At 40.3% G+C, this 18,075-nt stretch overlaps 1 protein-coding gene across 1 annotated transcript in view; it reads left to right on the top strand.

Annotated features, from left to right (window-relative positions):
* LOC141753949 (CMP-N-acetylneuraminate-beta-galactosamide-alpha-2,3-sialyltransferase 1-like) overlaps positions 1-18,075 on the top strand; it is a 79,065-nt gene that overhangs the window by 31,267 nt on the left and 29,723 nt on the right. The window contains exon 2 of the mRNA XM_074612647.1: positions 14,913-15,472. Within this exon, the coding sequence (XP_074468748.1) occupies positions 15,182-15,472 (291 nt within the window). The 5' untranslated portion in view covers positions 14,913-15,181. The remainder of the gene's footprint in view (positions 1-14,912; positions 15,473-18,075) is intronic.

Raw genomic sequence — 18,075 nt, 5'->3', positions numbered from 1 at the left:
CACCAATCCGTAGAGGCGCCTCTAATTCTGCTGTATTCTGTTCCATGACAATTAAAGCTTTCTGTTCTATTCTACCAGGACATATTTTAGTGAAAAGCCAAAGTGTTTTTTTGTATGTGCTCCAATTTGGCATGTCAGATTGCTGTTGCCGCTGTTGTCATTAATGCAAACTCAACACTTCCCTCATCTGTTTCGCATTCAAAGCGGTTCAGATGGCAGAATACTATGTCATTCCCCTGGTCTTTTGTTGTGAAACATCCACAGGAAGTGTTGCAGCTACACATTAATACAATCATGATGAAATTTAATTGGTTACAGTTTGTAAATCAAAAGGTAGCATATACAGTATATGTGTTAAAAAGCCCTCATTTATTCTCTAACTTCTATATAGGGCCAGCCTGGTTTTGCTCAAACACATAACGGTCAATATTTCAGTCTGGATCAAGGTGTTGCACCGACCGACTGATAGGCCGATATCCCCAGAGCCACAAATCAAAGATTTAAACGTGGCTGAAAGCTGCACAGAAGTGCAGATTGGAGTCGGTAATTGGGTTCAGTAGTCTTAGCAACCCTTTCACATTACATGATCCAATATTAAAATAAAAAGGTAGATATATTTTTGCTTTAACCAAGATGTGTTGCTCACTTAATGTCTTCCACTGTGGAGCGGCGTATATAGGTTGGGAGAGAAGATTGGGATCATTGGGGGCAGGCCGTCTTTGTTCCAGAACAGAGCACAGGCTAGAAAGTGAGCTGTGAAAGCCGGAGATGTCAGCATTGTTGAGTCATTGGTATTGATCAACAACGATATCAATACCCTGCAGATATAGAGTGTTATGGTTACTGGGCTGATTGACTCTGTAACTGTCAGGTGGAGGGTTAGAGTCAGCTCTCTGATAAGGTTGTATACCTGAACAACAAAATAGACTTTTCAATCCATGAGCTTTTTCCTGACCAGCCATCCCTGTGGTTTTAGGCTCTGGGTATGTTTGGGCAACAAAAACTCTCTGGTTAAGGTCAGACTGGGGCTGCACGATTATGACCAAAATGATAATCACGATTATTTTTTGATCAATATTGAGATCAGGATTATTTATTGTAATTATTCATTGTTTTTATGGACACAATATTGCTTTCACTTCCATGTTGTGTAACATTCCTACTAATGTACAAATCCCTAACCCATCCAAACAAGATGACGGGTCAAAACGTGACATAGCAGAGTTCCGAGTAAGCTATTAATAACTGACAGAAACATAGCACACAATAGTCCAGCTTCTCTTTCCCTCTCTCTGTCTCTCTGTCTCTCTCTCATACACACACCAGCCACACGTAATGCGCTGTCAAGAGGTCGTGGTCATTTCACGTATTTCTATGAGATCACGTTGTTTAGGTGACGCTTGATTTCTATGAGCAGAGCATGCATTTTAAACATCAATATTGCTGTTCATTTAATTGTGGGAAGCCGAAATTGTGATCGTGATTAATATTCGATTAACTGCGCAGCCCTAGGTCACCCGATTTGACTGTTATCAGCTCAATAAATGTGCGTTATCGATCGCTATAAGCACCATAGATGTGGGTTATTAGGAGCCTACTACGCCTACTACGTTGTAAAAGTGAAAGTGAAACTTAAAAGCAACATGATATAGCACGTTGTAAAACTGAAAGAAATGTTACATTTTGAACACAAACAAAAGAGCTTCTTTTCCTCTTCTTTTTTAGGGTTTAGGCAACAAAACCACTTAGTTTAGGGAAAAATATTGTGTTTTAGCTTAAATGAACTGTTTGAAAAGTGAAACTAACCGTTTGTGAACACAAGGACAACTACACAATGTTGGTTTCACACGGGATGCGAACCCCGGTGTCCTGAGTTAAAGTGTTGTGTTTTGCGTCCCATTCATCACCACCAACTTCCACCCCTTATGGAGTTTCACGCTGTCTGTAAGCGCCTCACTTCTGCTTTTGCTCCTGTCATAATTACTACGGTCGCTGTCGTCTTCTTTTATACCTTCTTTCGGTGATCGACCATGTGAATAGATGATAAAACATTGGGTGTAGCAGGGCCCTTCTGACCCACATCTATGAGGCTTATAAACACCGATAACGCCTGTTTTAATGCCCTGATAACAGTCTAATCGTCTGTAAAGGTTATAAGGACAAATCATGGCCATGGTTAAAGGACACCATTATTGAGTGTCGGTAGAAGACGTGATGCAAATCGCAGCCTTCTGAGTCAAAGTCGAACACTTTGTACCATCCATCCAGACCCAGACACTCTTAATTTTCCTCCCACTATAAGGACATCTCACCACTTCCTGCTGCGCTATGGTTACTGAACGTAAACATAGGTTCTTTTAAGTTTGAACAAACAACCAATGCTGGCGATCTCTGGAGAGGACAGTGTGCTTTTCATGTTCTGCTTGACAGAAGTGCTTTTTTTTTTTTTTTTTCTCCAAATGCAGAAGTGGATCTGGAACAAGATCAGAGACAGACTGAAGTCCTCAGTGGATCTGACTGACACTGCTAGAGAAATCATTCAGTACAGCAAAAAGAAATCAGCCCTGTTGATGTACTGTAGTGACAGATCTGCCATCGCGGCTCATGTCTGAATAAAGATCGTCAGAGATTGAACAAACGGGAGTGTCCTTATGCCATGCAAGTTGAATAGGAATGCTTGCACTAGGAAACACTTCTGTCTCCTGTTTTGTACGCCAAATCTCTGCAACCCTTGGAGGATTCTTTCACATTGTGAGCTTTTTTTGTTGCCATGTGTAGTCAGCCTCCAGTAAACACGCTGCCTTGCACTCTGATCTCCTTTTGTGGCTCATATTTTCACATCTAAAGGAGAAAATGTATCGCTCTAGTGTAAAACTACTGTGAAAAACCTGATCATAAAGAATCATCAGCATCGCCGTAGACATATTTATGTCGACGAAATGCAAATGGACTGGTTTATTTCTTCCCACACCTTCCCCGGTGCTCATGATTAATGGGAGAGACACTGCCTTTTGGATGGAGAAGTTCTCCGACAAAACACATTAATACTATAAGGCCTGTTTTGCATTCTCTTCCTGGCTACAGTTAGCTATCAGTGGAAAAGCCAGAAAAACATTTGACTGCATGCAAAATGGCCTCATCCAAAAATATGATTAAACATAAGAAACTAGGGGGGGGACCACTAGTATCATGGGAACACGTATTCTGTGTTGACAAATGTGCAAATGGACTACCCATTTCATTCCATCGGAGGCATCCCACGTCTTCCGCGTTGTTAATGATTAATGGGACAGACGTCTCATTTTGGATGGGGAGCTTGCTTGACAACACACATCAATAATCACAGCTGCTTAACATTCTGTTCACCTTGCTATCAGTGGAAGTGCAGGAAGGAAAAAAAAAACATTTGACTTCATGCAAAATGGTTGGAGAATTTCCATTCGAAAGTAAACATCAAAACCAATTTTCAGGGGAGGCTGGAGCTGCAGCTACCGTTACCGGAGTTTGGTTTTATTACATCCTATCTGAAAATCTGATACTGAGCTGGGAAGAGCAAGTGGTTTGTACAAACTGTGCTGCTGTACCTCGTATCATGTGTGTGTTGGTTTTGTTACCACATGTATGTGTTTTGTCTCTTGAATATACAGCACAGAGTAGGCCTCAACAATTTAAGGAAAATATCTAACTGCGGTTTTCAGACTGATGTTGCAATCTATCTTGTAATAATTTTTTTATGATTTGGGCCTGTAGTTGTGGTCTGTCTGGCTGTATTGAGCAAGATATGATTGTACCAAGTATAAGCTCTCTCTTTACAGAATCAGATGAAATACATCACGGAGAAAACAAGAATACTCGCCTAGTTTTCTAAAGCAATGGAATGTAAAGCAAATGCAAACCTGCCGACCCTTTTTTTTACAATAGCCGTGTTTCCATTCACATATTCTATGCACATTTTGAAGTATCATTAGAAAAGCTGTAACAGCAAAATTCAATAAAACTTCCTCAATTGCGAAAGTTTTTTGTTTGCTTGAGGTGTTTTTTTGCCTTTATCAAAAAAGAGTTGATGCGCTAAATGTGGAAACGCCATTGCCGAATACATTCTGACATAGCGAACATTTAACTCACATGACTGATCAGCTGTTGGCTGTCGGCGTCTTCTCGGATATTCCCATAATGTGCAAATGTCTTCATCTCTGGACAACGTGAAACATGGCCATACTAGCTGACATGGAAAAAAAACAATTAAAACTTGCCCAACTCGTAACATCTTTCCATTTTTCTCTCGTAGATGGTTAGATGCATGCATGGCCAAGCCGATTTTGTTTCCGGTTCGCATTCGCAATCTCTACTTTTTCTTCTCTGTTTACTGGCAGATTACAGTTATGCGTAGCCTACAGCGCCAACTTCTGACCAAACTACGCAGTAGCCAACAAGCCGAGTTTATTCGCTCCAAACCAGTAGATGGAAAAATGCCTAATTCGCATTCCTAACATTTGCTTGACAACTGAATGGAAACACAGATAATGACATCTGTAATTTTCACTAAATCTAAATTTGTCATCAAACACAGACGCGGTTCCCAAGTATTTGTAGGTCTGGACTATTTTAACACTTGTGTTATGAGTGATTGTTGGAGGACTGTCTATGTGTTTTTGGTGAGATTATCATTTCTTTAGTTTTGGATACATTTAAATACAAAAAAGATCTGTTACACTAGTCCACAAATTCTTGCATTATGGGTCCGTGTGATTGATCTGACAGACTGAGAAGAGACATAATAACACTGTCATCTGCAAATTTTACAATATGATGATTCTTATATTTACTACGGCAGTCAGATCAAATAGAAGAGAAAGGACACAACCCTGCGATGAGCCAGTAGAAGTAAATTGATTCAAATTCTCGACCATTTATAACTACTGTCTGAGTTCTATAGTGAGAAAACTAATAATCCATCATTCTGATGAGTTGATAATCTAAATGGAAATAAGATGTAAGCTTTTTTTACTGGAACGTGAGGTGGCATTGTATTAAAGACTGGCAAGAAGTCAACAAAAAGTAATCTTGCAAATGTGCTTTTTTTTGTTCTAAATGTTCATGTACAGGGTTCTAAATGAATAGCTTTGCATCGTCGACACCTCTCTCTGGTGCTTATACGCAAATTGGATTTTAAGTCTGCTGATCTTCGGTTTTGGAATCCGTCCACAGATCAGGAACAACCGCAGAGTCTGAGGAGAGCTGGACTAGTCTTTGAAATACATCCTTCAGTTCATCAGCACTTATCTTAATGTCCTTCCACATATTCCATCTGGCCCTTTAGCTTTGTTCGCTTTGATCCTTTTCGATTTGATTTGATAGTGAGTCAGAGCTGGGGGAATTGTTCAGGTTCATCTAAGACTGCGGCGCTCCGTTGCTTGTATCCAGTGACACCAGCCTGAAGTGAACACGCAGCCTCTCTGGGAGTTAACACGCCAGGGAAACTTTTATTGCTCCCGGCGACTACAGGTACATGGATGACTGTGAAGGACGTGACGAAGAGGAGTCTGCAGTAATCAGTGGTAATGCAATGAGAGACTGTCTAAGTGGGTGGATAATGCAATTTTGCAATAATAAAATTAGAGATTATAATCAGATGCTGAGCCAGGGCAAATGTAGAAAGGTCCATTAGAGCTATGTTAATAACAGCAAAGCAACAACTAAATAAAAGAAGCAGGAGATGATGCAAATGGAAAGATCAGTGATGAATATATGCTGCTTTGTGGCAGCGCGGCAGTCACCGCAATAATTCACATAATCAAAAGAATAAGGACACAGAGAGCAGGATGTTCTCATACACCGTTCCTAGCTATGCCTATGAAAAGTAATACACTGTAATTCATCAATTTGTATGTATTCCACATAATTGTGAACCAGGAAGTATAAAGAGCAGCAAACGCCATGTAGGGAGGAGGTCAGGGTGGATGGATGGATGGATGGGTCAGAGAACACCAGACTTTCATCCAGGAGACTTGTGTTCGTACCCTGTGTTAAACCAGAAGTCAAAGTTGATTTATTTGTCACGCACGTGTACTTCTCTACTTAAGTTACGCCACTTCCTGAGTTATTTTAAGCCAAAATACAATCTTGTGCCATTGTGCAGGTGAAGAGACAGGACTTCTCTGCTGCATCCGTAACGAAAAACGGCGTTAGCTATCGTTAGCTCGATGGCTAACGTTGTCAGTCTACAAGACACCTGTCATGGTAAATGGACTTGCATTTATATAGCGCTTTCCTAGTATTCCGACCACTCAAAACGCTTTACACTATATGTCAGCATTCACACACACATGCATATGGCAGAGGCTGCTAACGTGCCAACTTTGCCCATCAGGATCTAATCTAAATACTCATTCACACACCGATGGCTATGGGGTTAAGTGTCTTGCTCAAGGACACATCGACATGTGACCCAGAGCGACCGTGGTTCGAACCACTGACCTTCCGATTGGTGGACGACCTGCTCTACCCTCTGAGCCACAGCCACCTCGTCCAGTTCTCCACTGCTTCTCCTCACACCACAACTCAATTTTCCTCCGACGGATGTTATTTCTCCTACTTCTTGGCTGCTCCTGGTCTCTTGGACGCCTAACAGGCTCATAATTGTAAGGTTGCAGTCCATCATATCCATATGAATATACATTTTCAACCTCTTCTGTGTCAAAACTAGCATTGCGATCCATATTTGTCATTGTTGAAACTTGGCCGCTCTTCCTCAGCCTATACGTAACTACCGGTTTGTCTTTTTTTTGACAAAATATCTTACAAAAAGAAATCCAGATGTTACTGTAGGGTATATTTATGTATATATATTTTTTCATTTTCCTTAATTTATTCCCTGGGGTCTCTAACCTGCAAGTTGCTCTTCAACCTCGGCGTGTTAGCGCTGTCATTGTGAACATGCCCCCATGCCAGTGTTAGCATTTAGCTCAAATCACCACTGTGCATAAATACAGATACAATGCTTGTCAGTAGGACCAATTCATTGTTGTTTTCGTCTTCTCGTGGAATTCTTTGACTATAAGAAAAGTATTTTATCACCTTATCCTTTAACAAATAAGAAGTTAGAGTAGCTGCAGTTGTCTCCAGCCATCACGTCAATCACAAAAAGAGCAAATGGTCGCTTTGGAGTGTCATTTTTGTGATGATAAAGTTCAGTTTGTTCTCTCTGATGACCTGTGTGAGGATGCTGGTCACATACTCATTAAATCAGGTTGTATAAACATCAATAGCTAGAAAAGCACACTATGCCAGTTCAAAATGTATAAAAAAACACATTGCTGCAGGGCAAAAATGAACCCTCTCACCTTCAAAATGTCAGCACGGATAAACAGACGCATTTTAAATTTGACCACTCTGCATCTCCTGTTTTGTCCTTTGGATTTTGAAAGGGTTTTATGAAACCAGGGGTCACACGCTGTTTCCAGCCCTCTGAGAACCAATATATAAAAGCAATCAATCCATCAAAATGTGTTTTTGTTTCTCACAGTATACTGTATTTAAGAGCACAAAAAGTACTGGTGGTTATATTGCACGTCTTTCCACACAATCCACCTTCAATTTAATCAACTCCATCTGATGCCTGACCTCATATTCTGCTCATATCTGTGAACTGACTTTAGAGCCGTGTCTCCGTTCATTTAAATCTTTTGAGAAGACCTTGCTGCCCACACCTTTCAATCTCTCAACGCGCCTCGAATCCTCTTTATGTGCTTGAGCAAGAAACATAACCATGCCTCCCTTTTTTATCAAAATAAAGCGCCGACTGAAAGTCAATATCTGTGAAAATGAAATACTCCCCGCCAAAGCCAGAGACGAGAGCACGAAGACTCAGAGATGTGATGCCATCAAATGTAAAATCTAGAGATTTTTCTTTTTTTTTTATTCCCTGAGTGATAATATTAGTTATGGAGCGGAAATTTCACAGAAAATCCCCCCCTGGATTGCATGTGTGTTGCCTTTAACATCTCATCTTATTCATCTGGTGCAGTTTCAGATATTGAGTGTTGATGATAGCAGAGACTCAAGTCTCTTTTTATTCCTAGCTTTGGCATAATATTGTTCATATTAAGAAATCAGGCTGTTAATCTGCTTTATTTTTACTTTCTAAGGCCCTTTTCTGATATGGAATATGTTACATTGCTGTCTGTTAAAGTAATGGCTTTTTATTATTTTACAGCCTATTTTATTATAAAGTACAGCGGTGCCCAAGTCTTGACTGACAAGACTTTAAACTGGGGCTCTCATTTTCCCACATGCTGCATGTAAAGTATTTCTCTTGTTATTCATAAATTCATCCATCAATGACCATTTGAATAAAAGCTTGGAGACAGCTGGTCTGATTATTATTCGTGCAGTAAGGTCTGTTACCTCTTTTGCTCTGCAAAATATTTTTTATAGACTGATCTATCATGAGAAGATTATCCTCAACAAATTAAAATGGGCTCATTTCATGCGCTTTGTGGTTTATTAGTGATTTTTAGTTAGATGATAATCTAACTAGAATAAGTTGTTCTTAAAAAAAAATTATTTTATCATTTGATTATTTTCTTCTTCTATTTGGTACTGCCATACAAACAAAAGTAACTGCCTCACATGAGTCAACACTTGAGTCAAAAGCAAAAGCCTCAGACTTTACGGTTCCTGAGAACAGTAATTTCAGTTCTACAGGTTTTAAGGTTAACAGGTGCAAAGAAATACCACCCTGTCAGTGAGATATAAAAATCACACAAATTAGAATTTTAAAGTATACCAAAAGAAATCCTGCAGGATTTGCTCATTTTTCGGGCGGGAATTGTGGTGGATGAGTCAAACAAACACAAGACTTTCAACCAGGAGACCGTGGGAAACTAAAAGTAACGATGACTTGTTTTGTCACGTACCTGGTGGTCAGTGATGTTAACATCAACCACAACTGTTTCCTGGTGGTGCCTAAACCTAAGTTTATTTTGAAAGGACACTATGCATGCAACGAGCATACATTGACACACCGTCCCCGGTCCGTCCAAAGTACCGCAAGAGGGGTACACCGTGCGTCGGTCTCTGATGCCGAGGGGCACTTACTAAGCGGCGGTATTTGTCGAGTTGGGAGTGAAAATGTGTTGGTCACATTCAACCCTACAAGCCGTGCATTTATTGTTTTTCAGTGCACGTTTTACCTCGTGAGGCTGCCATCATGACTTTCAAATACAAATGTCTCAGGAGCTAACACACTAACATGTACATTGCATTTATGTAACTGGGTGCATGTCCGTGTCAAGGTTACTTCTCACAGTTAACTCCCACTGGGTGGCTTGCTTCTCTCAGCTCAGCAGAGATGCGTTTTCTCCAGTATATATATATATATATATATATATATATATATATATAATACATAGGAGTCTTCACAACTGCAGAATTTTGATTCCTTAAATTGCTCACAAGTAGTAGAGGTAAGTCGGGGAGAAAAACAATTTCCACACAACACAGGATGAAAACACTTTACTGTAACTACACCCTGCAAAGTTGATGACTTCTCAAAACTGAAGATTAGGGTGAAAATCACAGCTCACACACTGCTGCCTGCCACCCACCCCCTCTCTCCCTCTCTCTCTCTCTCTCTCTCTCTCTCTCTCTCTCTCTCTCTCTCTCTCTCTCTCTCTCTCTCTCTCTCTCTCTCTCTCTCTCCCTCCCCTCTGAAGTGTGAACAGACGCTTTGCTGTCTCAGCGCAGGGTTGCCAGCCTTCAGTCAGACAAGGTCGGGGGGGGAACGAGATGATGGCCGGCGTGTTGTCAAAAGTGTGGAGCCGCCACCTGTTTGAGAATATATTCCGCTTCCTCTCACATCCACCTGAACCCATAGTGCCAAGGGGGCTGAGTGAGTCAACAGCCTTTCTTTATAGAAATAGGCCTATTCATTCAAGTGTCTATTATAAGTGTCCCCAGGTATCCTTGTCAACCTTGCTGCCTTAGACAATAACCAACCTTGGTCTGTATGCAAATCCGCAGTCCGCTGTGAGTTACAGAGCTCCAAACAGCAGACGGGATCACTTATAAGCCTTCCTGTGCATTGGCCTGTGTCAGTGCTGCTGATAAACGGCTGTACGGTTTGTTTTTCGGCTCTGATAGGGAGAATGAAATCAACAGGCAGGCCGTGTCGCCGCGTAGTCTTTCTCGGTCTTAAACCCAATCCTCTTTGCTTCCCTCCAGGGTGGAATTTGAATGACCTGATCAATTTCTAATCAGGAAAGACCCACATCCTTTCTCTCGTAGTAATAGACTTAACCACAAATCTTTTATATGGAGGGCTCACTCAGAAATTGTTAAGAGCAAAAGGGCAGGTAGCTTGTTCATTTTTTCAGATATATTTCCTCCCCATGTGTGGTGATGATAGCACTTGATCTCCAGCGTGGATCTGATGCTGTTAGCTAAATATAGAAGTCTTTGTGGAATCCTAAACACAGCTGCACATCAGAATGAAACCCGGGCTCTGTTTAAAGGCAGAGGTGGCCTTTTCATGTTGAAAATGAAACCCCAGGAGGGCCGCCTGCTTTGTCAGTCATGGAAAGCCGGGGTCTGAAAAAACATCATTCCCCTGCTATTTTATTCTGGGAATTTTGTCACCAGCAGGTTACTGAATGACTGTAAATATGCTCTCTAGTAGCTCGAACATGGTTTATACTAATGGTTCCCAACCTTTTTTGGAAGATGTAGCCCCATAGACTGTATTTAAGAAGTGGACGTAGTCACCGTGACATCACCCATGGGTTTGTGGACTGACGTTTGGAACCTTTGAGCAAACTCAAAGGTTCCAAACGTCAGTCCACAAACCCATGGGTGATGTCACGGTGACTACGTCCACTTCTTAAATACAGTGACAAAAAACAAACATGGCGACAGCTGAAATGCCAAGCATTTCAGCTGTCGCCATGTTTGTTTTTTGCAACTAGAAGTGACACAAGAGGGTGGAGTTAAATTCAACCGAACGCTGTATAAGACATTTTTAGGTGATCAAAATTTGACAAAGAACTTTGATGAACTGAAAACACACTGTGAAATAATTAAAGTTAAATTAGATTGCTATATTGTTTATTTTTTCAAGCAAAACGTGTGAAATATGGCTGGCAGAAAGCAAAATTATGATTAAGGTAATGGCGACTACGATTCACAATGTCTCGCCTCATATCGAAACCATAGACTGCATAAACCCTTTTTTTTTATTTGTACCAGGCTGTAAATATGTTTGTTTCTGCTGTAAAATTGGTCATTTTAACATGGGGGGTCTATGGAGATTGACTCGCTTTTGGAGCCAGCCTCAAGTGGCCATTTGAGGAGTTGCAGTTTTTGGCACTTTTGCGTTAGCTTAATTTTTTAGCACCGGAGGTTTCCGCTTGATCGAAACTCATCACTGATCAAATTAATTCACGAAAAACATTGGCAAAGTTGTAAGGTATATGTAAAAATTGTGCATTCATTTCATATTATTAGGCTGAGTGTGACCTGCCCACAGGCCCTATTTGTGGCTTGAATGTGTTAAATGCCTGAAAGGGTTAAAAAAAAAATTGGATTATCTGTTTTTAGTTGTTACTCACCACCCCATTCATTGTGGAAATGACTACTGTGAGAATAAAAAACACTCAAGGTCATTGTATCATTGCACCTGTTAAAGTGTATGGGTAAATAATACATATTTGATCAAAACATTTTCTTTTTTCCATTTTCACTCCAGAGTACACATGATTAATGAATCTAATCATTTAAATGTCCTAAAAACCTCCCAGCTGAGCATACCTCCGTAGAGGGGTCCAAGTTACCCTCCACCAACATGAAAAAGCTTAAAGAGGACCTATGTTTGAGGGCGTGCCAAACTAGCCATTATGCAAATTTGTTACTTGGTGACATCACCACGTTACAGAATAAAAGGCAGGACTTCAATCGAGGCGTTTCAGGCAGTTCAGGAGCACTGTTTCTGTGGGGGGAGAGTAACCCCCATTGGTGTGGACTTTGGGCTTTATACCTTTGCAGACCTTTTACATGCACAAAAAACTATATGACACACTAAAGGAAATGGAAAAAAGCACAAAAGCATTATAGGACCCCTTTAATATTGAGCATGTGTGGTGCTAGAGAGGTAGAATGATTGCTTCTTGCAAGGTCCACCAGTTAAACACTCAAAAAACAATATGATAGATAAGTGTGGTTTATAATCAGGGCGTGGTGGTATTTGAGCATGGTGTGGGTGGATACAGATAAGGATACAGATACGGATACGGATATGGATACGGATACGGATACGGATGCTCCAAATATTTTCCTTCTTTTTGGACCTTTTCCAATCACATGCCTGTTTAACAGCTACTTCAGCCATTTATCCATTACTTTTAGCAAACTGTTTAGACTTTTCTGCTGGCTTTTAACTAGTTTTCACAGACTCAATAGCTACATGTAATGTTCAGGTGTTACAGCAGACGCAATATGTCACTTATATATATTTATATACACACACTGTATTAGTGCGGTCACAATATCAGATTCTCACTGCACAATTATCATGGCCAAAAGAATTCAGGACGACAATATTATTGCGGTATCTATAGAAAATTTGAAAAAAAGAACAATATCAGTCAAATTCATCTTTAACTTTGTTTATTGTGCGTTTTGTCTCTTTTTTGGCAAATGAATCCTACTCAAAATATGAGTATACAGAGGTGGAGAGAGAGTCTGGAACCATAACTGTACAAATAAAATCATTTAAGAGGCGCTGAATTATTTACTCAATATTTTCATAGGGTTGTTTAACATGATATCAATTTTTAATTTTTTAAATATCACAGTTATCATTAATACCTGTATATATCCACACCCCTACACTATATATATATTTAATCAAATTGTAATGTCTATTTATTCCCATTATTTGAGTTACTCCTGGCAACTGTAGAAGTGCAGAAGTATCACCCAGGTTACGAATCGCTGGTTTAATTTATATAACCAACTGCTGTTGAAAATAAATAAATAAATCACAGTTTGATTCAGAATGGGTAAGATTATCAAAGAAAGAGCTGCAAACGGTTTCCACTTATTACAATGAATCTGAATGTGTGAATGTGACGCTGGATCAATGGCTCATCTCGGTTTCACCCCAGTTTGTCAATAATTTGTGCATTTGGACATTCATTTTTATCTCAGTTAACAAAAGCTGTGTCCAGTTATTGACATGTCCTCAGCAGCGGGATGGGGATGGGAAGATTGTTGCCTGTGTGTGTTCCTGGAGAGCTGCAATCATTTTCACAATCAATCGAGACATCGGTGGTGTTTGACGGTCGTTTTAAGAGCGGAGAGACTGCGACACATCCCGTGTAATTTGGCAGTCTTGAAGAGAAAAAAAAAAAAAAAAGAGCAATAAACAAAGAACTGTAAATGAAACACTTTCCACAATGGTGTGATGTTACATAAACTTAGTTTCATCTTGGAACTGTTAGTACTGTGAAATTACAAGAATACTGAGTGGTGCACAATTTACACTCCCTTGTATAATTTAAACAGTATTCATCACTCACATACTCGTTTAACACACACACACACACACACACATGGACATATCCTCACCTCAGTAACAACCTCCCACTGCCAGTGACACCAGTGCTCCCACCACACTCCCTTAATAGACAGTTCTCTGCCAGGTCCCTCCATACGACAATAGCTGACACTTCTAAATATCTAACTACTCATTTATTTATTTATTTTTAATTCCTTCCTTATTATTACTACTACTAATACTACGATAATTATTATTAAGAAGAAGAAGAAGTTTTTTATTTTAAATATATTTAAGAGGTTATTCCTAGAATTATTATGACTATTATTTCATGCCTTTTTTTGGTTTGGTATGTTGGGTTTGTTTTATTTGCTTGGTTTGTTTGGTTTGTTATGTCTCATGCCAAGCTCTGAGCGTCACCTTGTTTTTTACTTCCGTCTCTTTCTTTCTCTTTCTTGTGGCAACTGTTGGATAATGTAAGAGCTTAAATAAAATTAGTTTATATTTCATTTAGTTTGCTCATTGCTCGATAATGTAATGAACTTTGGCTTTGTTACTTTATGACAGATGGAACAGGCGACAGATGGATCTTTTTGCAGGTTTATTGTTTGAAAAATAAAAAGGTTACAAAAAAAGGTACCCTTACAAAAAGAAAATGTGCAAACACGCTTTAAAAACAGATCACAGCTCACAGCTGGCGGTACCGCGAGGTGGTTGGCTTATTATTAACACGGTGTGTTTCCGTGTAACGATATGGCGGATGCCTCTCTCACTCAGCAGCCTTGTTATGTTCATTTAACGTTACACTACGTTGTCTCTTACCGCCATCTACCGCTTTCCTTTTCCTCACCGCAGACGCCCTCGAGGTATTGCCACACATCCGTGTTGTTCAAATTGTCCGTCGTTCCATCATTCCTGCCGCCGTCCCACCGTTTGTTTTTGAGCCACACGACTGTACGGCCTCATTTGCATAGGTTTGTCCCGCCCCGTTTGTAAGCAACCCTGGTCTGTGCCTTTCACATCGAAATCGACCCTGGTCTGACTCACCGCTTGACCTTGGTCGCGAAGCCGAGTCAGTCAACGTGGGTTAACGATTTCATACACACGATCAACCCTTGTTCAACCCTGGTTGATTCCTCGGTGTGAAAGGGGTGTTAGTCTTTTAAGATTAGATAAGACAAGATAAGATATTCCTTTATTAGTCCCACAGTGGGGACATTTTCTTGTGTATTTCTCCCCTGATCTTATCATTGTTTTACTACTTGTAAAGTCACTGCTGTTTTGTTTTTGCACCAATAAAAAAATATATAAAGTTAAACAGTATGTGTGTCACAAAACTGTCCTTTTATTTGCCTTCCAGGTCGATCATTAAAGAATGGATGATCAGTCACTCACCTCACAGAGTCAACATCTGGGCAGTCAGTTAAAAGTGGCTGAATCTGATTAACCAGGAGCCGGCAAGCTGACAGAATCGGCGGATTTACCTGCAAAGAAACCACATCGATGATTTTTATTAAGGACATTCATGAACCCGATCCTTTGTCGTCTGGAAAATAAGAACAACGGGGTATGCTCGTCGGACGGCGGTGATATATTTGAGCCCAGCCGACCGATTGTGACTGTGACGACATGTCTCTACCCAAGCGCAGGAAAATCAGGACTTTTGCTCTGCTGTTTTGCGTCATAACATTTACAACATTCCTGTTCAGTTACACTTTCAGGGACCCCTCGCTCTACTTCTTCAAGTACGCTTTTCGCATCTCGGATAACTTTTTCTCCAAAGGACTGTGCGCCTGCCGACAGTGCATGACGGAGCTGGAGGACGACCCCTGGTTTGCTGAGCGCTTCAATCAATCCGTCCACCCTCTGATGACCAGGGAGAACAGCGTTCTCTCTGACGAAACCTTTAAATGGTGGCAGGTAAGATTCAGGGGGATGTGTTCAGGGGATTTGCGTTTGAGGATTTAAAAGAAAAAAAGAAAAAAAACATGCACATTCAGCTTCTGAGAGCAGACGGGGAGCTGAAAAGAAAAGATCATGAATAAAGAACAGAGATCATACGCTGCTGCGATGCTCCCAAGAAGTGTTTGTTTTTTGCCACATTGATTGTTTCAAATCCGAGGGATCTTCAGCAGGATCAAGTTGTGAAGCAAACTCCCACGCACAATTTGTTCACATTTAACGAGTGAGATGGTGGATATGGAAATTGCTCTCACCATCTTTCCCACATCTACAGACGAGAGAGAGATCATTTCCATCATAACTTGAAGTATAGGTGATAACGTAACCATTTACTCTCTGCAATCTGCATCGTTCCTCCAGGAATAATGCAAATATGCTGCAAATGTTATGCAAATATGCCACTTCTGTTCATGAATATGTGCTTTGACTACAGCTACAACTGTAGGACTATTAAGGCAATAAATCTAGCCTTTTAAACTTTTTTAAATCATAATGTTCAATAATACATAAAGCGTTCTACTTTTGTTCGCTGTACCACTTCTCCACCTGCCTCTCTAATATTTCTTGTAATGTTTGTCTCTAGCCCTAGGCATGGACATGTTGCAATTACCTCTGGGTTTCATATCACTAGAGCTTGATATTGTATTAGTTATACCATGGTCATGGAAAATGCTTGTCAATGATTGGCTAGCAGGTATCATATATCAGGACAAACATATCTTTGATCACTAGTTTAGTCACCTTTATAATAAATCAGAGTTAAAGGAACAGTGTGTAGCATTTCGGGGGATCTATTGGCAGAAATGGAATGTTAATAAGTATGTTTTCTTTAGTGTATAATCATCTGAAACTAAGAATCGTGTTTTCGTTACCTTATGTTGCACCACAGCCCGGTCACACTAAATGACGTATGAATGACACTGTAATTCGCAAGTCATTTCTTGTGCAATAAGAACACCGTTCACCATGTCTTCTGTATTGACTGCAATGTAAACACATCTATGCTATGCTCAGAGCTAGTGACGTAGAATAAAAAGTGAGAAAGCACAAACACAGGACTTTCGGCGTTCAAGAACGATGTTTGTGTCCTAAAGTGTTGTTTTATTTTGAAGTTACGTTAGTGGCGTGTTTTTTGTGACGTTTGTGACATGTTTTATGTACTTCTGTTACGTTGTTTCCGTATTTTACGTACTTTTTTTAAGCCCAAACATGATGTTTTCCGTTTACTGTAGGTTGTGCACCGCCATGTTTCTACAGTCCAGAATGGACAAACCAAACACTGGCTCGAGATAGGGCCAATCGCGTTTTTGCATAGGCCATTGTAGTTCTTTTACACGCTTGGCACACGGGAGAATTTTCAGCTGGTTGCAATCTGCAACCTCACTGCTAGATGCTGCCAGATCCTACACACTGCACCTTTAAAGGAAATAAACTTATTTGCTGTCTTGCAGGGAATTAAATAGAAGATCAATACTGTACCACTTACACCAAAAACACACCAGAGCAGCGGCGAAGTGTGGCCTACAGCGAGTTGCCACGCAATGCGGCGTCTGCTCCGAACTCAACTAAAAGTTTGGGGATAGTTTAACTTTTAGCGGCTAAGTTCAGCCAGAGAGTACCTGCAGCCAATCAGTACACAGAGTCCTGCGACTGACACGTTGACCTGTGTTAAAAAGAATTTCTTCCCACCTGAAACACATGAACACGCCTCCCAGCAGCAGAAGAACGTAATTACTACGGCGAGCCGCACTTCGCCGCCGATTGGTGTGCTTTCGACGATATGCATGTACGCTAATTATGGAGCTAGATCCATCAGGCGATTAGCTTAGCTTAGCATAAAGACCGGAAGCAGGTAGAAACAGCAAGCCGGGCTCTGTCCAAAGGTGACATAATACACCTACCAGCACGTCTAAAGGTCACTAATCCACATCTTGTTGTGATTTTATGGGGCACAATGACTTCCTGGAGTCTCTGCTGGTTTCCTTGTAACCTCACAACAAGACTCAACAAGATTGTATGGATAAAACAAATCAGATATAACATGACATATGTTATATACTGTATATATATTGCATTTTTAGCCTTTCCTTTGCAAGTTCGAAAAATGTACATCTATCAAATATCCAGTTTCAGGCTAATTTCTATCTATAAACTCTAATCTAGTTTGTACTTGTCCACTACTACCTGACTCTGCAGTCAGTGGAGGAATTGTTATCTCTGCTTCTTCCATGATGGATTTTGTCAGCTGTATGATTGCTGGGTGTCAGTGCTTAATGGCTGCTGGAGAGAAAAACCCATGGATTGGAAGTGACTGACACTAAAACCTGTTATTTACTGTTAGTGTAACTCAAACATTTCCTCATATCAAACTCGCTCCACTGGAAATATCTTAATGGATTTAATGACACATATACATTTGGCCCATCCAACCCTTAAAACAAACCCAGAATTATTAGATACAATAGCTGTTAAAGTGTTTTATGATGGTTTTCTTTAGAATTCACATCAGCTATATACTGTACGTACCGAACTTAATTTAATCCAACCAATATGTAATGTAC

Source organism: Sebastes fasciatus, chromosome 17, assembly GCF_043250625.1.
Source record: "Sebastes fasciatus isolate fSebFas1 chromosome 17, fSebFas1.pri, whole genome shotgun sequence".
NCBI classification, from domain to species: Eukaryota; Metazoa; Chordata; class Actinopteri; order Perciformes; family Sebastidae; genus Sebastes; species Sebastes fasciatus.
This window is presented reverse-complemented; position numbering and strand designations above follow the sequence as displayed.